General features: G+C 35.8%; 2 protein-coding genes across 4 annotated transcripts; one reads left to right on the top strand and one right to left on the bottom strand.

Annotated features, from left to right (window-relative positions):
- Positions 1-445: 445 nt before the first annotated feature.
- On the bottom strand, positions 446-9,005 carry LOC125478241 (pentatricopeptide repeat-containing protein At5g04810, chloroplastic). Its single transcript, XM_048586209.1, has 10 exons — positions 7,961-9,005; positions 7,532-7,659; positions 6,023-6,163; positions 5,496-5,582; positions 5,024-5,177; positions 4,057-4,116; positions 2,459-2,887; positions 1,957-2,252; positions 1,635-1,764; positions 446-1,270 (listed from the first exon to the last, which is right to left on the bottom strand). Exons 1-10 carry the CDS (start codon positions 8,888-8,890, stop codon positions 761-763), a joined length of 2,865 nt encoding a protein of 954 aa, XP_048442166.1. The 5' UTR covers positions 8,891-9,005; the 3' UTR covers positions 446-760.
- Positions 9,006-15,202: 6,197 nt separating this feature from the next.
- Positions 15,203-23,061, top strand: LOC125478253 (inactive poly [ADP-ribose] polymerase RCD1-like). Of its 3 annotated transcripts, XR_007259096.1 has the most exons (9): positions 15,204-15,597; positions 15,736-15,781; positions 17,466-19,028; positions 19,613-19,854; positions 20,232-20,320; positions 21,199-21,426; positions 21,531-21,626; positions 22,200-22,330; positions 22,653-23,061. XR_007259096.1 is itself a non-coding variant. In XM_048586289.1 (8 exons), exons 3-8 carry the CDS (start codon positions 17,593-17,595, stop codon positions 22,713-22,715), a joined length of 2,154 nt encoding a protein of 717 aa, XP_048442246.1. In that variant the 5' UTR covers positions 15,204-15,597; positions 15,736-15,781; positions 17,466-17,592; the 3' UTR covers positions 22,716-23,061. The 3 variants fall into 3 exon arrangements, 2 of the variants coding, with proteins under 2 accessions (XP_048442247.1, XP_048442246.1); XM_048586289.1 differs by lacking the exon at positions 22,200-22,330; XM_048586290.1 differs by lacking the exons at positions 21,199-21,426; positions 21,531-21,626; positions 22,200-22,330 and having other exon boundaries at positions 15,203-15,597.
- The last annotated feature ends 1,238 nt before the right edge of the window (positions 23,062-24,299 follow it).

Raw genomic sequence — 24,299 nt, forward strand, 5'->3', positions numbered from 1 at the left:
TTAACATATCTAAGTCAATGTGGAGTAAATTTGAATTTTATAAAGATGACTTTCAAATTTCAAGAGCAAAATAGGATCAAAACTGAGTTTCAGGAGGCAAAGTTAAGCAAACTTTGAGTTTCAAGAAGTAAAGTGATGACTTTTGAGTTACAGGAAATAAAGTCAGATTAAAATCGAGTTTCAGGAGGTGTAGCTACTAAGCCTAATTTTAATGATGCATACTCATGTTTAATTTGTCCATTATTTTTTATTCGAGTTATTCAATCCGACGACTAAAAATAAATAGAAGTGTGTGATGATAAAAAGAGTTTAAAAAATAAGCTCCTTAAGAATACGATTTGGCACACATGCTTGGATTTCCTCTGTTAGGATCTTCTTGACTTTTCTTCTTGACGTGCCACCTTATTTAAAATTCATTTGAGGGCTTGGAGTTGGACACCTAACATTTAAGAAAAACAACGAATTGTGTCACTTGGAAAAACCTAAACAAAACCTAATTGCCATTTCTGTTCAAAAACTTGAAAAATTCATATAAAAAATAAGTTCTGTACAAAAGAACATTTAAGCTAACAAAGAATCATGATATCAGTAATGGCACTGGTTCTCATCCTGCTAAAACCATTCCAGCAATCTAAAATTTCTTCAACCTCACTGCTTTAAATGAAGCTATAGAGTCCGAACCAGCGTGCATAACGTCTGCATGCGCAGTAGCGTGCTATATCCTTTGTCAGCAACACGATTTAGAGACAGGTTCTGTCGTTTAGACAATCCTCTCCATAAATTCATCACCGTTTATTCTACTAGCAAATTCCGTATCATCATCGTCACTGATAATATCTATTTCTTCATCACTGTCTACATCTGAACTTACGTCTAAGGTATGAAATGAGCTCCAATCAGGTGGGAAGGTCTTCTGCAGGGCTTCTGTAAGCTCCCCACCTGTTGTTTCAATCTTGCGTAAGCACCTCGACCAGTGAACTGCAGTTCCCATATCAACAGTCAACCCAGATTCAATCATCTCTTTACAAATGGACAGAAGGCCCGAGTAGATGTAAACTTCAGCAACAGTAGCCCTTGACAGCAGAGATGTCATCAAGCAATGGTATACAGCTCTGTCCGGCTTCAACCCAGTTGACTTCATCTCTTTGAAGCATCTCAAGGCCTTCTCTGGGAGAGAAGCACGCGCCCAACCCTTTATCATCGTAGTGTAGGTTTTCACATTTGGCTTCACTCCAAACGCTTCCATTTCTTTAATTATTTTTTCAGCTCTCTGAAGACAGAATGTAAATAAAATGAACTGCTGAACCAAGTTGATAAATTTAAATTGAAAATGAGGTTAGTTTAGTTTTCTAATTCTTGTATTATAAGGCCAGGGTTTTGGCCAACTGAAATCAGAAAGATGACAAATTTTTGCAGTTATGAAATAACATCATCTTCCATTGCTTGTTAATGCATAAAAAGTCACGAAATCCATCTGTAGAATATAGTACTTAAATAAAAGTACGACAAATATGAAATATATGAAATAGACATTTTATTCATAAAAGCTCAAAATGGCGATGAAAGAATGGTCATATAAGTAATACTTCTTAAAATAAAATTATCTCCAACGACCTGACAAAATTGTAAAATACCTGCATATCTCCAGCCTTGCAACAAGCATTTATGAAAGATGTGTAGGTGTGAATATCAGGTCGAACCCCTTCCTTTTTCATCTGCTGCATCAAGTCAGCAGCCTCCCAAACATCACCTCTTCGAGCCCATCTGCATAAAGGAAGGCAGGTTCAGAGGCAGCAAAAATAATCAACTAAAGAGAAGAATATATTGAAAAAGTAGATTCCAGTAACTTGACATAAAACATCCTACAAAACAAAGAAGCAGACGGTAGAATAAAGACCAACGAAAGTACTAGTGTGAAGTATATCAGTGCATATTAAATACTTTAACAAACCATACCCATCAATTAATATGTTGTAAACAAAGGTGTTCCTTGGAATGCGTTTAGCACTCATTTCTTTGGTGACTACTAATGCACTTTGCATTCTGCCTGCCTTGCAACATGCCTTCAGCAAAGCCTCATATGTGAACACATCAATCTCCAGGCCCTCACTCCTCAGTTTGGTAAAATACTCAAAGGCTTTGCCAGTATCACCTAAAGCTGCATAACCATGCATGATAGTTGTGTATGTGTGCTCGTCTGGATTTATGCCTGCTAGTGTCATCTCATCCAATATTTCAACCGCCTTCTGCATCTGCAACACTTACTTTCGTTTCAAATTTGAATCATAATTGCAGTGGACGGGACAATCAAATAATGCAGAATCTTTTATCGTTAAAATTTGAATGTCCCCAAGTAGAGAAATTTGATATGTGTGTGTAAGTATGTATGTATGTACCTATATGTAATATATGATTGTATAAGTATATAATATAGGCATTGCATCTCAAGGATATTTACCTGCCGCTTCTCCACAAGACCAAGAACCAGAGCATTAAATGTATGCACAGTGGGAATGCACCCACTCATCCTCATCATATCGAAAATCTCAAGGGCTCTTCTCATTTCTCCAGCCCTTGCAAAACCATGTATTATTGGCATAAACGTCCGTGATGTAGGTCTATATCTCTCCCGCTGCATTTCTTTAACGGTGCGAATGGCACGGTCCATGTTACCCATTCCACAGAAAGCTGTTATAATGTTATTGTAAAGGACAACATCTGGCTTCAACCCATCCTTTACCAAATCTTCTACAACTGAAAATGCATTAGTCCAATCTTTTAACTTCAAAAAGCCATTGATTAACATGGAGTAGGTCTTCATGTTATGTTTTATGCCAGCTGATTCCATCACTTTGCTAACTTCCAGGGCTTTAGAAACTTTTCCAATCTGAAATTCAGATACCAATCTTCAAATTAGTCGTAGCTTATATACAAAATGATAACAAGTACAAACTTATAGACTTGCACCCTCCAAAATAATTGTAAATCAGAACTCAAGGAATTCAATGAAGGAACAAATGTACAACCACTAAAGCGATGGACTCAGCAAGAAAAGGACGAGGACAGCAGTAGTCAAGTAGCATTGCATCAGGACAGGTTACTCTCAACTCAGACTCTCACCAGCAAGTATAATGTAGCAAAGAAACTTGAAGACACAAAAATTTGGCCCAGTTCGATCATTATGAATTTTCTTCCTTAGCTTTTCTTCAGGGGATCAATATTACCACCCTCTTAAAGTTATATTGGGTGTTTAGGGTATGAATCCCAAATCGGGACCTTGCACTGTGCTTATAAGTAAATGGGCTACTCCCCATATTACCAATTGGTTTAATGGTGGAACCCAAACTTCCTTATAGTATCAGAGCAGGCTGACCTATGTGTGAAGCCCAACGGCCACACGTGCCCCACGTTACCCGATTTGTGTTGTCCACGTGTTAGGCTTGAAAATTCACCACACGTCAGGGGTCGTGTTAAGAGTATGAATCCCACATCAAGGAAAGAAGGGACCTTGCATGTGCTTATGAATAATTGGGCTACTCCCTTACCAATTGGTTTTATGGTGAAACCCCAACTTCTTCATTGGGATCGTCAGGTTATCATGAAGCAAGAACTATATTATTCATTCATTTTGATTGGTGGTCCTCAGCAGAAAGGAAGAGTACTAAAGAACATTCTAACCACCCAGTGGATATATACTTTTATGTATAAGATTGAAAATCTAACACGACAGAATGAAAAAAAGAAGACTGGAAGAATAACACCATCTTGGGTTTATAAACAGAATCTGAAAGGCCTACTCTTTATTTCTTAGGTTGGCCTAGGAATTGAGTTATCAAGTAAGCTTATTTGCATAATGATATTTAAGTTTTAAAACTCCAAGTTGGCCTTTTGAGGAAACATTCCTAAGGTTCCAAAAATATAATTGCTCATAATCGACAATGTGTGTATTAACTGAATTGTGAGCCCTTAATGATAGCACAAAGGATAAATTTTGAAACAATTGATTGTTACTTTTACGTGAAAAGGGAAAAAAGGACAGAAAAAAAGGAGCCATACCTTAATGTAAAGATTGATCAGACATCCATAACTGATAACTGAAGGTGTAAAGCCACATTCCTATATGCCAATCAGCAAGTATTAGTATACAGAGGAGAAATATGGCAAATCTTTAGGGGCAATGAACAGTCACGTTATTGGATGAAGACATTATACATCCCCTATAAGAAATAGTAAAAAAGTTAGGGTATTTAGGGCCTTGAAAAAACACCTCTTTAAGTTTTATAGGCAAGAGTTAAAAGCTTGACGGACAATCTAAGAACCTTACATGCAAAAGAAAAGAATAGGCTGCATCATAAGCAAACAATTCTTCAAGTTTTCTGTTTAAAATTTCCATGCATCGTAAGCAAACAATTCTTAAATTTCATTTCTCTACTTGTAAACATTAATCCTATACTACATATACTTGCAACAAAGTTTTCTGTTTTAAGTTTCCATAAAAGGCTCGTTTAACAAACTCCTATATTTAAATTCTCTATCACTTGAGTATTTCATATACTTGCAACAAAACTATTTCATAAACTTGCAACAAAACAAAAAGAATAAAAAATAAACATCTGTTCTAACTTTCCCATAATGCTCCTTTTATTAAATCACTGATTCATTACTAAGCTGGCAACTATATCTTGATTTCATACTTGTTCTTTTATCAAAAGTTGAACGCGCATAGACATATTTCATACCCGATTAACTAATCATTAGTCTTTGTTTATAAAGAAGTCTTCTATGTTTTCAATAAAAAAGAACATGTTTAGTCAGAATTACAGTTCTTTCCTCCGTTTAACCATAAGATATTTTTTAAATTCTACAACATAGAAAAGAAATCTTGTTAAAACTTACCAGTATCATCTGATTAAAAAGAGTAATGAGACTTCTTAAATTGAATTGTTCATAAAGGAACACCAGCACAGAAGAATGTATATATGCACAACTTAGACAAGGAAAACACTTTTATTGAAGCTTGTACCTTGAGTCGTTCAAACACAATCAAACATTTATCTTCATTCCCCATAATTGTGTAGCCATCCATCATGGTATGATAAATGTCAATAGGAGCATCTATGCCAGCTTCTTCCATGTCCCTCACTAATGCCTCGGCGCGATCCATATTGCATGTTTGACTGTAATTCAAGCAAGGGAGAAATAACATAAAAGTTTAAAGAACAAGACTGCATTTAAAATGCATCTTACTTGCATAGTTACATCATATTAAGACGACCCCAAACAGAATTTGGAGCAACAATGATACATAACACATGATAAGCAAACAGAAAAATCATTAATGCAAGAGAAGTTAAATCAAGAGTTATATTTACTCCCTTGTCTTTCAGATTTTAGAAAATGGGCGTAATACAAATAATTTGTGTATGCATAATGACCTATACATATATAATGATACCAAAATGAATGGGACATAAGACGGAATTTGCAACACTCACCAATAAGCATATATAATATTCCCATAAATGATTGCATTCAAAGTTGTATGTCTCTCTTTGGCCTCCTTAAACCAGTAATCTGCAGCTCTTCCAAACAACATCAAATAGAATTAAATTAAGGACACACAAAAGTTGCTCTGTTTCAGTATAGATGAGAAGTTAGCATTAATAAAACAATCAATCGATCACCTAGATTGTATGTCATGACTTGAAATTTAAAATGAAGGTGGCAAATTTCTACTAGGGAAACTTGCACATATACCCCCTAGGTTCTGAGGGGGTGCACAAATACCACCCATTTTTATTTTTTGTAGACAGTTTTACACCTAGATTAATAATCAAACCATACCAATGACTAAACAGATGGGCCAAACTACAATGCACATGAATCAAATTTACCCAATTCTCAAACGTAAAAATTGTGAATGTACCAAATGTATCAGTGAAACAACTTCAATTAGCACCTTATAAAACCACAATAATTACTAGGAAAATGTGCAAACTACATATGTATATTGCTTGCTTACTCAGCATTGCCAACTTTTGCGAATCCCCCGACAATGATACTGTAAGTCACCAAACTCATTTCAATGCCCTCTTCCTTCATTTTTCTAACACATGATAATGCTTCATCCATGTCTCTGCCAACTGCATAAGCATGAATAAGGCTGCACATAGTATAAAACTTTTAATGTCAGGAAGAGGAAACCGAAAACTCGAAAGTACATACTCCTAGAGAGATTTACACTTTTAGATATGATTGGACCCTATAGTTGTAATGCAAACTAGAATAAATTTCATAATGTGATTCTTTGATCTTTTCCGGGAAAGTCTTCCCAATTCTCACCCTCTTATTGTGGGTTGAACTTAAAGCTTGATTAAATAGAGCATCTAAATCCAAAATCAATTGGTATTAGGAGCAGAGACTCATGACATTGTATATTGCAACGTGAGGCTTTACATTCTTGATGTGTTATATACTCACATGCTGTGTTAGTGTTACTAAAGTCAAACACGTGAACAACTCATATTCAAGTGACATGGGAGCATGTGTGGCCGGTGGGTGTAACATGTGGATTACCTTTTTTGATGCCATGATAGAATTAGATCACCCAGCCCTAACCCAATTGGTATCTAGTGTAAGGCAAGGCTTTACGCTCCTGATGTGAGATATACTCTCTCAACAAACCCCTATGGGCATCCCTCTTGTAAACATTGAGAGGAACTACTGTGACTACAAGGGCCAGCTGTAGTGTGATTTGAGAGTAATTTCTTTAACACATTAAACCAAAAATAAATGTGCACTGCAACTTACATAATGGCATAATCTCAAAAATATCACCAACAGAAACGCTGAAATAAAGGCCTCAAGTGTTTTTTTTATTTCGATTACAAGGCCATGAGTTTTAACAATCTTACTCTATTGTAAATTTATAGAAGATTCAAAACATCCCTAAACTTCTAATTTAACAAATGAAGTCTCATTAATCACCCAACAAGTCAGAATAAAATTCAGTACAAGTTGTACAACTCGACAGTCAACAAAGCCTTTATTCATAAAGGAGAGTCTGAACTATATGAATTCTCTTACATATTGAATGGGCTTTATTAAAACCTAGCATGAGAATAGCATGAAAATTTAACCAAATTAATGGTGATCTCGTATTCTAATTACAAACTCAACTCAAAGGCTCTAATAAAAGTGGGATGTCAATCACGTGAGTCCTTAGTAAAATTACCTGGAGTCTACTCAAGAATATCAAACATCACCAAAACCATTTTTGAAACTTGAGTTTCATATTTCGAATTCAATACATAATCCATTAAAGTTTTTCGTTAAACTTCCTCATAACATTTGTAAGAAACAAAAGAAAAAAGAAAGAGAAGTAGAAACAGGTGCTTGATTTCTGAACTATAAAAGAAGACTTGCTATACTTCCCCACAAATTACAGGATCATTAACTTACCCAAAATAAAAGTTGGCCCAAAAACTATTACCGAGAGCTTAAGTAATGAATGATTTACGCGAAGTATTACCTTGTGTACACATGGGATGTTGGTTCTATTCCTCTTGCTCGCATGCTCTCAAAAGTTTCACGAGCACGATGCATGTCCCCTCGCCTTGCATAATACTTCACCATCAGGCCATATTCTCCTCTGGAAGGCTGGTGTCAAGAAGAAAAAAGACATAGGATAAACACTTGTGTCATGCACATATTACCGAAGCAACCATTCATTGACTAAGTACCACATAATGCACGGATATATGAATGTCCATAACGTGTTGTGTGATGAGTATACGAATTAATGTTTCACCAAGTGAATTTGAAGGTGATTTTCATTATTAGCAATAGCATACAGCATAAATTCAAACAGCTATACATATCGAAACAAAATATGCCTGAGGATGTTGACATATAGTGAATGTGAAATGCATATAAACTACGAGTGTAACCGAGCTTTTACCTTCTTAATTCTCTCAAAAAACCTAACAACTGCTTGCCAATTCTCTGGTTCAGTATCCATAACCTTGCGCAATGCCTTCCGCGAGTTCTCCCGCTCTTTATGCCACTGAGACTGATACTCAACGCTGTCGTACCCTTGAAGCCACCGTGTCCTCTCCTCAGTTTTGTCCTTCAATCTGCTCCCATCATCCAATTTGACAGTCAGAACCCTCCCGTGGAACTCCATGCCATCGAACTCCACAGCCTTCGTGGCCGACTTAGCTGCAGTCTTACCACCGTAAATAACAAACCCGAAGCCGGCATTTCTCTCAGTGCTTGAATGACCCTTAATCAGAATCACACTCTTTATGGGCCCAAATTGCCGGAAAAGGTCAGAAACCTCATTTTTCTTGACCCAGTTGGGCAAATTTCCCACAAAGATTTTACCTTCCTGCCGCAACTCAACTTTGGGTGGCTCCGAATTCTTTCCGGGCTCATTGTCCTTGATGGGTTTTTGGGTTTCTTCAAAAGTATCTGTTTCGGGCGGCGGAGGTGGAGGTGGAGGTGGAGGTGGGGGAGAGAGCTTGCTGGTGAGCCAAAGCTTGTCAGTGAGCGGGTGTGAATTGGCGTTGGTGGTGGTGTTAATTGGTGGGGTAGGGACTTGGGCGGGATTAATGAGGTTCTTGAAAGGGTTAGAGCGGAATTTGGAGGTGGGTTTGGTGGGTGGAGAAGCGGTTTTGAGGGTTTTGGGGCGGCGAAGTTGGTTAGATGGAGGGGAGGAGCTGATGGGGCTGTCAGAATTTGGCGGCGGCGGAGGTGTTGGTTTGAGAGAGAAAGAGAGACAAGTGGTGGTGGTGGAGTGATATTTTTGGTTGAGGTTGAGGACGACGGAGACGGCGGAGAAGGGAGAGGTGGTGTTGGGATAGTGTGGGGTGCTGAGTGAGAATTCCATTATCCGGTCAGGAGTCAGGACCGTGTGAACTGGAAGTAGATGTTTCTACTTCCTAGAGGCCATATGCTTCAATCGAGAGGGTAACTGTAGCGCCCATTTTCCTTTTACAAACTATGGATATAATCTACATTAACCTTATCAAACTCCGAAAAATAGATTCAAATCCGAAACTTCGGATAAAAAGTCGAACGTGTTAAGGTCCAGTTTGATATTAATTTTTTTAAAAGAAAACTAACAAAAAATCCTCAAAAAATTTAGTTTTAATAAAAAATAACAAATAAAGGTGTAAGTGAATAGTACCAAGAAATGTAAAATTGTGGTTTTTTTGTTAAAAGTAAACAGTACCGGAAATGTTTCGTTAAAACTTTTCTTTTATTAACCAAAAACCACTTTACTTTAAAGTTAAGCGGTAAATAAGTGTTTGGTAAAACTAATATATCTTGCTTATTTTAAAAATAATGGCCTCCAATCAACAGCTTTAAAAAAACAACATATAGGTTGCTTTTAAATATTGTTCTAACTGTGTTCTTAATGATGAAGAACTGAAGAAAGAAATTTTAGACGAAGCACATACTTTCAACTTATTTTATGCATCCTGGTGCTACCAAGGTGTATCATACTATAAAGCCTTACTAGTCAGGTATGAAAGGGACTTTGCTGAATATGTGAGGAGATGTTTAATTTGTCAATAAGTTAATGCTGTAAGACAGAAACCTTCTTGATTGTCTCAACCGCTTCCTATTCATGTTTGGAGTTGGAAGAGACTACCATAGATTTTTTGTAACTTTTTCCCGAACAAGGGATAGTCATGATCGTTGATCTACTCACGAAGGTAGCTCATTTTATTGTGGTTCGTGAAACTTACTCAATTGTTAAATTGGCTAAACTCTTCATTGATTAGATTGTTCGATTACATGGAGTACCTGTAACAATTTTTTCTGATCATGGGTTGTGACCCAACTCAGTCAGCTTTATCCCTCCCTCATTCTCCAAGTCTTTTCTCCCCTAAACCTGCAATTCAACCTCGCTCTCTCTCTCTTTCTAGCTCACTGAGAAGTCACCACCACAACCACCATTAAACACCAACCAAATCTCGATTCCAAACCACTAAAACCAGAATCATTGAGGGCAGAAAGGTATTAAATTCGAACAACCATTCTCAGTGAACTCTATGGCAAATTTCGAATTGAAACTCAACGACATCGTTATCATTTGAGCTTTGATTTAAGAGTAAATTGTAGCAATGATCCCTTAACTTTAACTCAATTGGGGCAATAGTCCCTTAACTAAAATCTATTAACATTGGTTATTCAACTCATCAAAATGTTCAGCTATTGTTCATCAACTAAAAACCCATTACCATTGGTCCCTAAACTTTAATCCAACTAGAGAAATATTCCCTCAACTTTAACCCAATTGAAGCAATAGTTCCTCAACTTTAACCAAATTGTAGCAATGGTCATTCCAACATAACTCATTTTGACAAAATTCTGACAAAGTTGACGAAAATGACCATAGTTACACGTTTTGATGAGTTGAGAGATCCTAATTTTAGCAATAGTCCTTCTAACATAACTCATTTTGACAAAATTCTGATGAAGTTGACGAAAAGGACCATAACTACACATTTTGATGAGTTGAGGGATCAATGGTAATGGATTTTTAGTTGAGGGACCATTGCTCCAATTTGATTAAAGTTGAGGGACCAATGTTACAATTTACTCTTGATTATTCAATTTGATTTTAGTTTCCTACGAGGAAGCTTGGCCAAACTCCAATTAATCTGAGGTGGATTCAACCCCAATTTGCCAATTTTTGAGTTTAGTTTCCGACGGCCGACGACACACTTAACGGCAATGGTGGTTTCCATTAACTCTGAACAGAATAATTGACAGAAGAGGTGCAAACTTGAGTAGCCTCGACAAAGGCAAGACGCCTGTTATGGAGACGCAATCTGAATTTATGACATAGTGAGACCAAAGCGGTAGTGAACAACAACGAGTGGGCTTGTATAGTGCAGTATTTCTACGAAGTAAGGTTTTTACTTTTGTCTTGTCCTTATCTAGTTATAATAAAACATAGCCAAACTATCGGTTACGTATGCACATCACAGACTGCTTGTGAATAATGTACTACTGTTATGCTCTGAACATGGTGTGATTAATTAGTGTGGGACCATGATTTTCCAAGGTCAAAGTAAGGCAAATAAGAATATGAATACCTCAAAAATCTGGTCATGCACTCTACAACTTCTGCAACGAAGCTACACAGACAGAGCTGCGCTACCACTATCATTTTATTCTAGAGCAGTGGGTGAAGTTGACAACTTCGTTGAGATTGATCATACTTTTTCTGAAAGACACTAAAACTTGATCCAGTAAGGTATCAGCCAAGTTTCCTATATTCTTATAATCCTTACAATCTAAAAAAATTGGTGGGCATCGGAAGTAAACATACTCCTAAGAGGATGCACTATATACTCCTATATATTCTTTAGGATTCTCCCCATTTAATACGGATTCCAAATCCTAAAACGACTCTATCTTGACTGGTATGAATATACCCTTTTAGAATTAATCTCTGGTAACGGAATTACCGCACATGTATTCTCTTACCTCCGCTTGAATCTCATATATTTACATACTAACTTGATCATTAGAGAGTTTTTGGCTGACACCCTTGGTCATTGGCTACTTACAGTTATTTATTGTCTTGCATGTTAAACAAGTTTGTGCATCTCTTCCACACACAATGATTTGCGGATTTGATTGCAACAATCGAGATGAACCTATTGTGTCCCCAAGATGGGAGGTTGTTATAGTTGACTTGCAAGATAATTTTAGTTTACTCAATAAATTATGATTTTTAGTCCAAACTTTATCACATCTTTTAATTATTACCTATGGTTTTGTTATCATTTTGGTGATGAACTACACAGCTTTACCTTAATTTGTTGACCATTGAGGTCAGGGTGTGTCATGGGAAATCTGCAATAGATGATAATTACCTAGTTATTGTTGTATGGTATGGTCTTGCTTGATTAATCCGCATTGGGGGACCATACTATATTATGTATGCATATGGTTCTACTTGGTTAATCTGCATTGAGGGGCCATACGCATTCTAGGGATTCCATGGAGTTGGTCTACAATACTATTTCCTAAATGGTTTCGTTTTGTTGGTCCGGAACTACTATGGATTCAATTGAGTTGGAATGAAATCCTACTCTTTATATGATTCCGTTGAGTTGGTTTAAAATCCTCGATTTTAGGGATTCTGTTAAGTTGGTCAGGAATCATACTCCTTATATTGTTCCGTTGAGCTGGTCTGAAACCGTATATTCTATGTATCTCATTGAGTTGATCTAGAATCCTACTTCTTATAGGTTCATTGAGTAGTTATGAAAACTAATGATTCATGCTTGTCAAGTTCATTGAGAGGTTTTTGGACTCTATTTTCCTGCATGGTAGTTCTATGAGAAGTTTGGAAATCCTATGAAGTGTAGGGTTGGGGCAACTGTGTCATCCTAGCTCTAATAGTAGTTTTATAAGAAGTTTGGAAATCCTATGAAGTGTAGGGTTGGGGCAACTGTGTCATCCTAGCTCTAAAACTTGTTTTATGTAGAGGATTAATGATCTAGGAGAACATGGGATGGCAAGTGTGACCATAGAGAAAGACGATTTAGGATGTATAGCATTGTAAGAATACTTGTCATAGAGATTGAATGACGATAATCCGTACTTATGGCTTTATACATGGCCTGCTTAGTGAATCATAGTTTACTTACTACTCACACAAGCTACACAACTTATTGGGTTTAATCTGTCATGTACATCATTCTCACGGTGCAATGCTGATTTTGCAGGTTGACAGGTACCATTAGATTTGAGGGACCTTAAGTGTGCTGTGTTGGGATTGAGCATTTAGAGTGGTTTGGTTATGTTGTTATGTTCTTGCAATTTTCATTTGCAATAGGATTCTTTCCCTTCTTAATCTTTCTTCCCTTACATCCCTTCCTATTTAAATGGTTGCGATTCCACCAAGTCTACATCTTGTTTTGAATTTTTTTATATAGAGAATATGACAAAAAGAAGAGCGTGAGAGGAAGGGATGGTAATAGGAGGGAAGAAAATCCTACTCATTTTCATTTCGGTACTTCCCTTTTCGAGCCTCCAGACGTTGATTATTAAGTACTTTGTGTATATACTATATTGAAATATTGAATCTAGTTGATTTTTTATATAGAAAACATTATTTTAATTATTGGCAAAGATGACTTTTAGATTAAAACCATGAGTAAGATCAAAATCTAATTTTAGTCCCCTGATACATTAATAACCTCATTTTATTAATTATATTTTGATTGTTTAATTATTTTTCTTTTCTTCCTAATTTTTAATGTATTAATTTTATTTCATTATCATTTTCATTTCATTTATCGTAATATATTTTGTTGTAAACATTTAGATTAATTAATTTTTGTTATACAATATATTTCAATGTACTTTGTCTTCTTCATTTAAGTATATTAAATTCATTATAATATATTTTGGTATATACATTTAGGTAAGCACATTTCTGTACATAAATTTCGATACAAACATTTAGGTACATTAATTCAATATAATACATTTCGGTACTAATATTTTGGTGCATACATTTCGGTACATACATTTAGGTACATTAATTTAATATAATACATTCCAGTGCATATATTTCAGTACATACATTTCGATACTAACATGTAAATACATTAGTTCAATATAATACATTTTGGTATACACATTTTGGTACTAATATTTCAATATAATACATTTTGGTATACACATTTTGGTACTAACATTTAGATCCAATAATAGAGTCTTTCAGGTTTGAAGAATGTGAAATAAAATTGATAAATTAAAAAACTCTTATTTGGTCAAAAAATAAATTAAAATGAGAATTGTTATTAGCACTCCAAAAATCTCATTTGACACTCCAAACATTCTATAATGAGATTTTTTGAGTGCTAATAACAATTCCCATAAAAATTTGTATATTAATAAATTTCAATATTTAATGGGAGACATTAAATAAAATGCACATTAATTATTTTGAATTAAGGACACATCAAGGGATTATAATTAATATGTAATCTAACACCAAATTTATTTTAATTTTGTTAAAGTTAAAAAAATCTTTTTTTTTGAGTTTTAATGAAACACTTCTGGTACTATTCACTTCTAACGTTAACAACATTTTTAGTCAAAAAAGTCACTCTGTTACTATTTACTTACATATTTATTTTGTCATTTTAATTAGGGAAATTTTATTTAGATCCATTTATTCTCTTTCCACACCTAACTTATTATTTTTTATTTTGAAATTCTAAATGTTCCCAATAATTTTCTTTCTACACCCAAGAAGCACAAAAAGAAAATAATAATAATTTAGCAATAAGCAACTCCAACCACCCTATCTCTTCAAACCTCAACCACCCAGTTTCTAACCTCCCCAACTCCCCACCGCCACCTCCCTTACCACCCACAACAATTTGGAAATTAGAACATTATTCCCAACAACCCACGATTAAAAAACCCAAAAACATGTCAATATATATTGGAAAAATTAATGGTATTATTAACATATGGGCCAACACAATTAGATTCGACACGTCGATAATTTTGGCATAATTCGGACATGTTAGAAGGACTACATGGAAGAAAGAGTTATTGTGTAGCCGGCAAAAGGTCGGGAAAGAGACATTGATGGCTGAGATCTTTGGGGGCTTCATTGTGGGTTATAAGAAGGTGGTTGGGGGTTGGGGAGGGGTAGAAATTGGGGGTGGTTAGGGTTTGGAGTGATGGCATGGTCCAGGTTTTCTAGTGTTAGAATTTTATATTTTATTTTTTTTGTTCTTTTTTATTATGGATGTAGAAAGAAAATATTAGGCAGATTCGGACTTTTAAAATTAAAAACTATAAATTAAATGTAAAAAGAAGATAAATGAGTTTGAATAAAATTTTCTCTTTAATTAAAAGTTAAAGTTTTCGAATCTTTTTCGTTACTTTTTCATTTTTGATATTGTTGTACAACTATGACCTGACATTACATGTTGATCTGGTATCTTAAGGTCGGTGCGTGACAGAAAGATGCCCGCCCAACCAGAATGCAATTTCTTTGCTTAAATCAAACGCCGTGTGCAAAAGATACCAACTTTATTAGAGCGCGTGCGAGACAAGTATTACTTTATCTTTATCGCCACGTGTGACCGTGTTGGTTGACTAGTATTATAAGCAAGACAACACAGGATCACAACCTTCTAGGTCTTCAACCTCACCACGCAACCCTCGCATCCGCAATTACTTGTCAAAGCAGCGGCTGCTCTGTCAAACCCTTGGCCAATCCGAAACCCTAGCACCGCCGCAGTAATCACCACGACTCCGACTGCCTCTCCACAACGGCGCCGTTTCCTTTCACCAACTGCTTCAGAATTACTCAGAGTCCATCGGTCCTTTTCATCTTTCTCCCTTCGGCTTTCAGGTTTTCAAGTCTCTAATTAGGTTACGGTTTCTCTTGCCGTCTCAGAAGCCTTCTTCCCGTTTTAAATGCCAAATTTCCAAAATTTGATCCCGATCGGTTTTTTTTCTCATTTTCCCTCCCAATTTCTGTCTCACAATTTTCAACCGAAGCCGTGGATGCAATTGAAGCCATCAGGAAGCCGATCTGTGAGTGTTAATGGGGAAAACCATATTTTCAATTTTAATTAATTATTTAATCTACAGATAATTTTTTTTTCTTTTATAATTTCAATTATATTTTGTTTTGGTGTTAGTATCTAATCAATTGTATTATTTTTTGGTCAGCCTTGATTGCACCGTGGTTTACTGGGTTGATGCTCTGAGGATTGAGGTAACCGTTGCTTTATTTTGGTTGATTGATACTGTTACTGTTTAGATGATTAAATGTTTTTGAATAGTTATTTTATTCTGCTTATGTGGTTGAACTTTCAGTTTTGATTGTAAATGAACTGAATATCTGTTTGGTTTCTATGCTATTTTTAAGTAAACTGTTTGCATTTGAATCTATGTTGAATCGGCTTTGATCTGTTTGAAATTGTATCTATGTATATGGACTGTTGATAATTCTGGACATTTTACAAAATTAGATTTCAGATTTCTTTCAGTATTTTTTTTTTTTTTTTTAGAAGAAATGATAACACTTTATTAAAAAATACCATGAATTACAAATTAGTGGATAAGAAATCCACCATCTAGCAAAACTAGCTAAGACCTCTCAAGTAGATCGATTTACAAGTAATATAACCGCATTTTACAGCTGCTAACATATCCCACACTATATGAGAAAGAGAATAATCCCTGAACTCATTCAAAACTGATGCCCAGATGGCTGCCCAGTATCTTACTCTACCCCATAGTTCTGCTACCCCCACTCCATTATAATCTTCAAAAACTCTTCTATTACGCTCCAACCAAATGTTCCAAAAAACTGCCAACACCAAACAGCCCCACAAAGCTTTAGCTTTCCTCCCCTTTCTAAAGCGTCAAACTTGGTGCTTAGAAGCTTGAAACAGCCCTTTGGAATGACCCAACTAGCTCTAACTTCCTGAAACAATTTCCACCACAACTGTATTGAGTAAGAACAATGGAGAAAAACATGACTAACACTCTCCTCAGATTTACACAAGCTGCACCAATGGGGAGAAATACAAATAAAAGGCCTTCACCTTTGAACTTGGTCACAGTAATTTTGTATCGGAGAGACCCTTTCTCTGATCAAAGATCAATCACGACAACCACTTTTGTTGATCTTGATTCTTTCCCAGATGAAACAACATTGGTTACAGCTCATCTAACCCCCTACTGGTAGAAAGAAGAGAGAAACAAACATATCTGAGGTGTGGGATCATTTCCCTATAGAAGATCCCCGTATTGACACCACAGACCCTAGGACAGAGGTAATTCTTTGAGGCAATGTTGCATGCTCTTCTAAGAGGTATTACTTGATCTTAAGAATCCGTTTAAGAATTCTTCTGACTGGCGTTTTATAGTTTTTAACCCTTATCTCTCTCTCTGGTTATTATAACATTTGATTTAGAGGCAGCTTCTAACTATGGAATTTCACCAAGTGCTATAATCTTCAATTTTAATGCCTTTATGCTAGTCATATCTTTGAGTTGCTATGTCATTATGTTATCAAATTGTAATTTTCTTTTGGTAAAATTTTTGAGGGGTATACTGTGGCACCATCTTAAATTAAAAAAAAGAAAAAATGAATGATTGATGCTCCTTGGTTGTATCTCTCTCAAGAAAAGACCCATCACCACTGAATTATAGTTATTGTGATCTGATTCATTTTCAGTCTCCTGCATCCTGATTTGGTAAAACTACGTCATTACAAGAATGATTGTCTACTTAATTAGCTGAAAATTATCGCCATTCTCTAGTTATATGGAAGTTGTATAGTGCTGAATTTATTGGTTGCATAATGATGCATGTTTTGGTTTGCAGTCATTTAAGTTTGCTTATCTTTCTGTCTGATTTTTCTCCCCTGATTAATATTTTCTTCCACCCAGGAAGTATTTGAAAAATATCTTCAATGGATCATCTTCTGAGAATGATCGGGGCTAGAATTCTATCTTAATTTTGCATTCAAACTTTTGGATTCAAACTTGCTGATAGATATTGGTCTAGTAGACAGAAATGGAAGCAAAGATCGCAAAGGTATTGGATAGTGGTCGAAGAGTTATGCTCGGCTTAAAGAGAAAGCGGGCAACTCGGTATGCAACATATTTTCCTGGAGCTACACACAGAGTGTCACAGAGGCCGAGCTTGAATAAGCTTGCCAAGCGAAGGAAATTATATGGATGCAAAAGTAAGCTTATGAGCCGAGGATCTCAACGATCCTTACTTGTATCTTATTCAAATTTTTCAAGGAGTGGTGTGCCACAGCGTCTAATGTTTTATCAGAGTGGTGAATGGACTGATTTTCCTCAGGATCTTGTTGACTTGGTTAGGAAAGACCTACAGGTCAAGAAGGAAACTGTGAACATCGAATCACATGGTGAACATTATGTGCTAGATTTTTTGCATATGTTCCGATTGGACTTGAAAACTGGTCTACAGCAACCTATTGCTTGGATTGATGAAGCTGGTAATTGTTTCTTTCCAGAAATTTATGCTGAGGACGATGATGAACCAAATTGGTACTGCCCCCCTGAAGGTGGCAAAGGTTTGGAACCCTGGGCTGAAGATCAGAGTGAATCACATGAGATAAGACTGCACCTGGAAATTGAAATAAATGGTATGGGTCAATCTGGGTTGAATGAATGTAGTGGGGAGTCGAATGCCTTTGTAAAGAAAATTCAGGTTGATCAAATACCTGCCAGCAATCGTGATGGTATAGAAGTTGAAAATAGTTGCAACAGGAAACCTGGTCTAAACGTTGATGAGTATTCTGAAGATAATGAAGCAATGACAAAGAATTTAGCTAGCGCAACTGAGATTGAACCAAATTGGTACTGCCCACCTGACGGTGGCAAAGGTTTGGAACCCTGGGCTGAAGATCAGTGTGAATCACGTGAGATAAGACTGCACCTGGAAATTGAAATAAATGGTATGGGTCAATCTGGGTTGAATGAATGTAGTGGGGAGTCGAATGGCTTTGTAAAGAAAATTCAGGTTGATCAAATACCTGCCAGCAATCGTGATGGTATAGAAGTTGAGAATAGTTGCAACAGGAAACCTGGTCTAAACGTTGATGAGTATTCTGTAGATAATGAAGCAATGACAAAGAATTTAGCTAGAGCAACTGAGATTGAAAAGGAAAAGTTGGATTGTGATACTGTGCGTAAGATATTCCTTAAAGGAATGAGCAACTTTGATAGTGTAGAAGTACTTGATATATACAAATGCTCAAGTACTCTGATGCAAGCACGATTGGAACTTTTTCAGAAGCAGGTAGAAATTATGAAAACGTTTCGTGGTGATGCAAATATACGATACGCTTGGCTTGCTTCTTCTAAAGGAGAGCTGCCAACTATAATGATGTATGGGCTTGGTCATTCTGGGCTAGCCACGAACAAGTCCATATATGGAACTGGTGTTCATCTCACAGAAGCTAGCTTCTCTAACACCTGGTTAGTGTTTGTTTACTATTTTTCTGTGTGTGAATTATGTTCATACTGTTGATATGAATGATGAGATGCTTGAAAATAGTTAGTCTTCCTGGGTTGGGGTTACTACTTCAGCCATAGAAAAATGGTTTCTTGCATGGGGAAAGGATTAAGGGCTAGACATGATTACTGTGAAGTATGGAGGTGTATTGTCTGTCTGCCACTATTAATGTTTTTGTCCTGCATCTAGTGTCTTGGTAGGCCTAGTTACTCCATATGGCATGTCCCTCAGTGACCTGCAGTTGTTTATTAGCCATTACCCTGTAAAGTGGCTATTTTGAGTGACAATGCTATAGCAGGCATTCATCATTCGTTTGTGTTCACTACCTTCATTGTTATAAATGTACTAAGGTCATTGTTGATTGCTTCTATTTTATTATTATGGTTATATGTTACTGCTGGCTTCCTTTGACATGAGAAGTTATTGGTATTGGTTATTAAGGGTAACTTTTCTGATAATTTGACTTATCTCTTACAGTTGTTTGATGTATGGTTATTTTTTTTAGTATGCTTATTCGAGGTGGATTGAACTTTTCATTTGTTCACAGTGCAAGTTCTTGTGATGTTGACGAAAATGGGGCACGACACATGATATTATGTCGTGTCATAATGGGAAATATGGAGTTACTTTACCCTGGAAGTAGGCAATTCCATCCCAGTAGCAAAGACTTTGATAGTGGGGTGGATGGTCTTCAGGATCCAAAACATTATATTGTCTGGAATATGAACATGAATACACACATATGTCCAGAATTTGTTGTTAGTTTCAAGATCACATCCAATACTGAAGGTGATACTCTAATCCTTAAATCTTTCTGTTTGTTTCAGTTTTTTTCTTTTTGTTAACCTGTAATAAGAGCCTACGTGTCCATACTTTTTATATTTTAATAGTTTTATGGCTCTGAAATACACAGTTCAATTTCTGTCACAACTTGGATGGAAAATGTTTAGAAGTTAGTTTAAGCAAACAGGCTTCATCCATTGGTCATAGACATCAATGGTTGGGATGTTTCACTAAATCCAAGAGATGAATGAGGAATCACCTCTCCAACTTCTGATTCAGTGAGATAGCTGGCAGTATCCTCAGAAAACGCTGTATCAATAATATGATTTCATTATTTGAAGCTTCTTTTATTACTTGAAAACTGGCACATGACGTTTTTACAGGACATCTAATTGGAACTGCGACTAAAGTTGGTGCTTCTGGGGTTGGGACATCCTGCCAAGGACCACAGGGCTCGTCTGCAGTTGATACAGTGCGTGCCGTTCATATATTTTTTTTTTTATGATTCTTCTTGGCTTTAATATGGATGCTTGTAATTTGACCTGATTACTTGTGTGCTTTATTGCATCTATTCCTCGTAGTAGCATGCTTGAAATGAGTTACATACATGTTCATCCAATCCAAGTGGCTGCCTCCTGAAAGTTTTATTTTAATGAGCTTCGTTTGACATATAATTTCACATCTATATTGAGGCTTAGATCTTATTTTCAAGCTGTTTGATTTATTGAACTGAAGTCCCCAAGAAGTTTGTAGGCTTTCTAGGTCTTGCACTGAAAGTAAAATTCCACTTCAGTGAATAGTAGTATAGCTTGCATTATTTTACTTGTTTCGAAGACAGTTTCTCTTTAATATAGCCATGTATCGTATGTTGACTGTGCAATATGGTTATGGAAATTAACTTCAGTATTAGAATTCATTGATTAGATAATGTGCACATGCTGGCCCTGAAAGCAATAATGATGGTTTGAGCATTATGGGTCACTAGACATTCATTCTCTTTAATCGAACGCATGTGGAACTTGCATTAGTTAGATAGGAGAGGTGCTATGGAATATTTGAAGTCTTATATTGGCTTTTGTATTGAACACCTACGAAAGATCATCGGGTGCTTCTGGACTTACGAATAATTATCTGTTCACTGCAAGTGCATTGTATGACTTGTTTGTTATGAGTTGCATTCATGCTAGAATGAACTACTTTTTTGGGTCTTAGTATCACATTTTTACTTGAGAATAGTTTGTATTGCAACAGAAGTTTTCTTGCTATATTTTTTTACTTTCCTTTATTGACTGTGGAGTACTAGTAGACCATGGTACTCAGCAATTAGCATTTTTTTTTAAAAACTAATAGGGGAGCGAGACTCAGCCACTTTCTGATTCTGGGAAATCTCATGGAAACAATAGTCAAATGATTTCGAAGACTGGAAGATTTCAGGGGGAAACCACTACTACTGGTTCTGCTCCTCAAAGAACCCCTAAATCACCCTGGATGCCTTTCCCCATGTTGTTTTCTGCTATTGAAAATAAAGTTCCTCCTGAAGATATGAAACAAGTTAATGTTCATTATGACTTGTTCAGGGTATGATTAATATTGTTATTTTCCCATTTTCCCTTTTGTTTGAACTTTTTTGCGTCGAAATATGTGGACACTTTGTGTGTCTGATTATGATAATATATTTTCAGGAAAGAAAGATAACTCGTGATGAATTTGTGAAAAAGTTGAGGTTGGTTGTTGGAGATACTTTGTTGAGGTCTACGATAACAGAACTTCAGTGTAAGGTACAATGCTAATTTTGTTAGATTAATTGGTGTCACATTGATCTTCATCAACCTCAACATGGTTTTATATAGTACGTTAAAAGGATGAAATTCATTTAATGAAGAACGATAACGCTATGGGGTTAAACTTGATTTCATTTGAGTTTGAAGGTCTCTTTATGATAACTCCTTCCTTGCTCGTATTGAATGGATTGTTTGAATGAAAGTCTTTCATTAATCCTCTCAACTATTTCTTGATAATCTGATGTAATCAATCGAGTAATTTAACTTGTAGTTTGCTATTTAGCTATTATATTCTTTATTTAAAATTGTAAGTTGGAAACAAGTCTTTATATACAGTTTTACAAGGGTTTGCAAGTGTTTTCTCTTGTATTAAATTATATTATAAAGTATGATTATGAAAATACGTGATGTTGAATGATATCATATACAAATGAAAGTTAAATGATTATTGAGGTGTATTTTGTCTTTTTAATTTTAAATGAAGCATAAATTACCAATCAAGATTTGGCACAAACGTAGGCTCTGCACATTGTTATGCACATTTTATAGTAGTGTGTTATATAATGACAGGGTTTTTGAGCACAGAACTCAACTGCAAAGCGTACGCTTGAGTTACAAGACGATCTTGGCATGTTTTATTATCAAAGAAGTTACTTGATTGGACGAGTCCTTTTTATTAGTTGAAAACATGAAATAAAGAGGTCAGAATACCAAAAATATGGATTGCGGTAAATGGCGTAAAGTCCAGAAGAACTGTTTCCGATTGACCTGTTTAGTCGAAATGTATTCCTAATCACCGGCATCAAACAATTTGTGGTCCATTTCTTAATAACTTGGGTTCATTCCCTTGGGACTTGGAAATTCCTTACCCAAACATAGCCTATGGGTAAACCAGACTCGATGGTTGATTGGTTCCAAGTGAACCCAGTCACATTGGTGCTCATCCAGTTAAAATTGTTAAATCCAGTTTTTAGATCAGATCCTGTGGTATAAATTTATTCATTATTTTGTTTTTGCTTGCAGATACCTCATAAAGCAATGAGTAAATTGGAAGTTCCAAAGACGGGTTTACGCTGCCTCAAGTAGTGTGTGGTCCTGTCTCGAGTAGCCTGTCCATAAAAGTTTCAGATATCTTAAGACAATGATGGTTTGAAGCTGGCATGGTAGTAATGTGTCGACATGAAGTAAACGTTACCATGGACCTACTTAAGGTTTGTAATTTAGGAATATCGGAATTCTTAGCTCTTGTTCCTTATGGTGAAATTTTATCCAAACATTTTACATTTACCTTGGTGTAGTGCTTTAAGTTTATGCTCTGTAAAGAAGTCTAGATTTGAGTCCTGACGATTTTAACGTGTTTTTCTGCTGCTACATTTCTTGTGTATATTTTGGGACTCATGGCATGAAGATGGTGGTGTTTTTCTCCTGTGAAGCCTCTGCACTTTTCATGCTCTTTGACTAACCCTTTACGCTTTCCTTGCATTTCAAAAACTGATCGGATCAGCCTTGACCCATATCTGGATCCATTTTGGATTATTGGATTCAGATTTGTTTTGAATAATTGGATTGGAAGTCTCGATCCATATCCTATTAATTACATAGGATTCGGATTGGATCTGGATCAAAATCCGAATGATTGACAGGTACTTGTAGGTGAGGCTATCGTTTGAAACTCCAAATCTGACTACTTGGTTTTTTTTGTTCTTGCAGAACTCACATAGGGATTCATCATTGAAAAGTGATTTTCCTATATCCTTTTTGGTGTCTTACACACTTTTATAGCTTACTATTAAATTGAATGAATCAAACTGAATCAACGGCTATAAATTAAATAGGAGAGTGTCAAAGGCTTGAAAGGGCAGTGCTTAAAAGGGTTAACTACGGTAGGGAATGTGCAGTGGCCATTTCTCTTGTAGCGATTGAAAAGGTATTTTTGTCAAAATGATTCTTGAGATTGTCCATCATTAATTATTTTGGTCATTTCGTGAAAAATTATGTTAAATAAGGATCAAAATGATAAAATACCCTCAATTTAACAATCAATAGGCCAAAATGATTTGACAAAATTAAGGGTATTTTTGTTATTTTATTTTTATTTAATGGAGATTTTTTAGAAAATGATCAAAATGATGGATGATGGACAATCAAGGATCACTTCTATTGATTTCAACTTTCAGAGACTAAAGTAAGGAGTTATGCAAATCTTATAGATCATTTTAGCTAAATAACGGATTGAAAATGATTACTAGGCTCCCTCTAAAACAACCACGTCTGTTGATGATTGACAGTGAAATTAAGTGGACTAGTACACTTAAATAGTAACGAGATCTTGAAGAATTTCAACAAAAGTCGCAAGACTGCAAGAGGGTCGGAGATTACTCGTAAAACCTGTGAGTAAATTGTAATTTGATGCGTTGATTATGTAGTTATTTTAAAGTATTAAATTTTATTTTAAGATTAATTTGGGTTTCACTCTTTTTAATGTTAATATCAAAGATTGATTTATCTTAAAAAAAAACTTATTAATAGTTGATTTGGATGCTTAATATTAAAATGATTGTACATTTTAATGAAAATATTTTTGGAACTAATCTTAATAAGAATGTATGTGAATCCTAGAAGAAGAGAGGTATGCTTCCCGTAGGAGGCATCTTAAGTGTTTTTAGAACC

Source organism: the organism of the source record quoted next, unplaced genomic scaffold, assembly GCF_019419815.1.
Source record: "Pyrus x bretschneideri cultivar Hongxiangsu unplaced genomic scaffold, Pyrus_bretschneideri_v1 Contig24, whole genome shotgun sequence".
NCBI lineage: Eukaryota > Viridiplantae > Streptophyta > Magnoliopsida > Rosales > Rosaceae > Pyrus > Pyrus x bretschneideri.